Genomic DNA, 1,944 nt, shown 5'->3' on the forward strand with positions numbered 1-1,944 from the left:
GCAACCAAACATAATGTGTATAGACGTTGCTAGGATGGAGAAAGAAAGGATGTAGCCAACCAAACAACATGCAGACGTTGATTTTTTGCTTGCATATCTTCGACCAGGCCCAATTGAGGCAAATATACAAACATACGAAAGACATGCAGAAAACCAAACACATCCTTATTATCTTTGTGCAAGTTATTTCTTCGAGAGCTGGGACGTTTATTCAAAACATTTTGAAATGCCTTACAAATATTTTTTTTGTTTTGTTCAACGACCATTCGTGAAAAAATTGAATTCCTTGAAAAGGAAAAATATATAAAAAAATCAAATGAATGACTCTGTTCACCACCGGCTGATCAGCTTCTGTTCACCACCCTGCAGTTCCTCCTGACCTCCCCCATGTTTCCGGTCAGTGGGGCGATGTTGCCCATCTTGATCATCGCCGTGGCGAAGCTCCGGAAGAAGTCAGCCTGGCTAGCGGCGAACCGCTCGACGATGGGCGCCGTGGAGGTGGCGGCACCTTCCGGCGCCGAGAGCATCACTTGGTCGGACCGGAGCAGGCCGCGGTTGCGCAGGAGGTTGTGGTAGTAGCTGTTGTCGAACGCGTCCGGCGTGGCCGGGTCGAGGTTGTTGAGGCGCATGTCGGCGCCCGCGGCCGGGCAGCTCTGCTGCAGGGCGGACAGGTACGCCCCGTCCAGCGTCGGGTCCGGCTGCCCGGTGCCGGCGAAGTTGTTGAGCCTGTCCTGGAAGAACCTGCACTGCGACCGGCCGATCGTGTGTGCTCCTGGAAGATGAAGCGAGACGTGTCATTTGTACTGCATGCTCCAGTCGCACGTGTACTGACATATAGAGACCGAGATTTGATCTGAGGAGCTGATGGTGGATCAGTAATGGAGCACGCCGTAGTACCTTGGAGGGCGACGAAGTCGGTGTCGTCGAGGCCGAGGCCGGCGAACTTCTGCCTAAGGACGTTGAGGGCGTCCGTGGGGCCAGGGAGGTTGTCGGCGGCGTCGAAGTTGGCCGTCATGCCGTCCCTCCGGCCCAGCAGCACCCTCCAGTAGGGCCCTCCCGCCAGCTCAACGGAGACCTCGGCGGCGAGCGCGACGATGTCGGCGCAGGAGACGGTGCCGGGGCACGCGCTCTCCAGGGCGGCCTTGATGCCGTCCACCACCGGGAACCCCCGCGCCGAGTTGCTGTTCGGGGCAGCCTTCTTCTCGCTGTTCACCGCCGGGCCGTCGTCCAGCAGCAGCGACCCGTCGCAGCCCTGCACGCGCGCACGCGAACACCAGCTCAAATCATATTAGCAGAAGCAGCGGTGGCACATGCACGCAGAGTAGACGGGACGGGAGATAGTACGTACGTTGACGAAGCAGTCGTGGAACTGGAGGCGGACGAGGCTGGCGAGGATGCGCGGGTCGGCGGTGCGCGCCTCCTGGACGACCCGCCGCACCGTGTCGTAGACGTGCGGGCACGACTCGTCGTAGTAGGCCGGGTTCAGCTGCTGCGCCCGCGCGCCGTGGAGCGCCATGGTGGCGAGCAAGGCGCACGCGGCGAGCAGCGCCGCCGGTGGCAGGGGCGCCATCTTGATTTGCTACCGAGAACCAACAAGATCAATCAAATTCGTTCTCGGCCTCTCTTTCGCTTGCTCGGTCGCGCTAGCTAGCTTGTTGGTGTTGGTGTGCTGATCTGACCTGCTTGTGATTCTTGGAGCGGGCAATGCTGATACGGCGGTAAATATAGCAACAAACGCTAGCGCGAGGCTTCCTGGAATGATGAGTGGACTCGCTCCCGCAACGCGACGCGGAGGGTTGATCTGGTAGTTTTGGCACCTGTGATTGAAATGGTCTGTAAAACACTGATCAAAATATAAACTGTGTCCTGATACGGTTTACCACTGGGTACACACGCGATTAACCCCATAATTTATTCGTAAAAGGGTGGGCATATTCAAAAGGC

The 1,944-nt window shown here is 57.7% G+C and overlaps 1 protein-coding gene across 1 annotated transcript; it reads right to left on the reverse strand.

Moving 5' to 3' along the window:
* Positions 1–267: 267 nt before the first annotated feature.
* Positions 268–1,694, reverse strand: LOC123446739 (peroxidase A2-like). Its single transcript, XM_045123291.1, has 3 exons — positions 1,349–1,694; positions 898–1,252; positions 268–772 (listed from the first exon to the last, which is right to left on the reverse strand). The coding sequence occupies exons 1-3, from the start codon at positions 1,568–1,570 to the stop codon at positions 345–347; spliced, it is 1,005 nt and encodes a 334-aa protein (XP_044979226.1). The 5' UTR covers positions 1,571–1,694; the 3' UTR covers positions 268–344.
* Between the last annotated feature and the right edge of the window lie 250 nt (positions 1,695–1,944).

Source organism: Hordeum vulgare, chromosome 4H (assembly GCF_904849725.1).
Source record: "Hordeum vulgare subsp. vulgare chromosome 4H, MorexV3_pseudomolecules_assembly, whole genome shotgun sequence".
Taxonomy (NCBI): Eukaryota; Viridiplantae; Streptophyta; class Magnoliopsida; order Poales; family Poaceae; genus Hordeum; species Hordeum vulgare.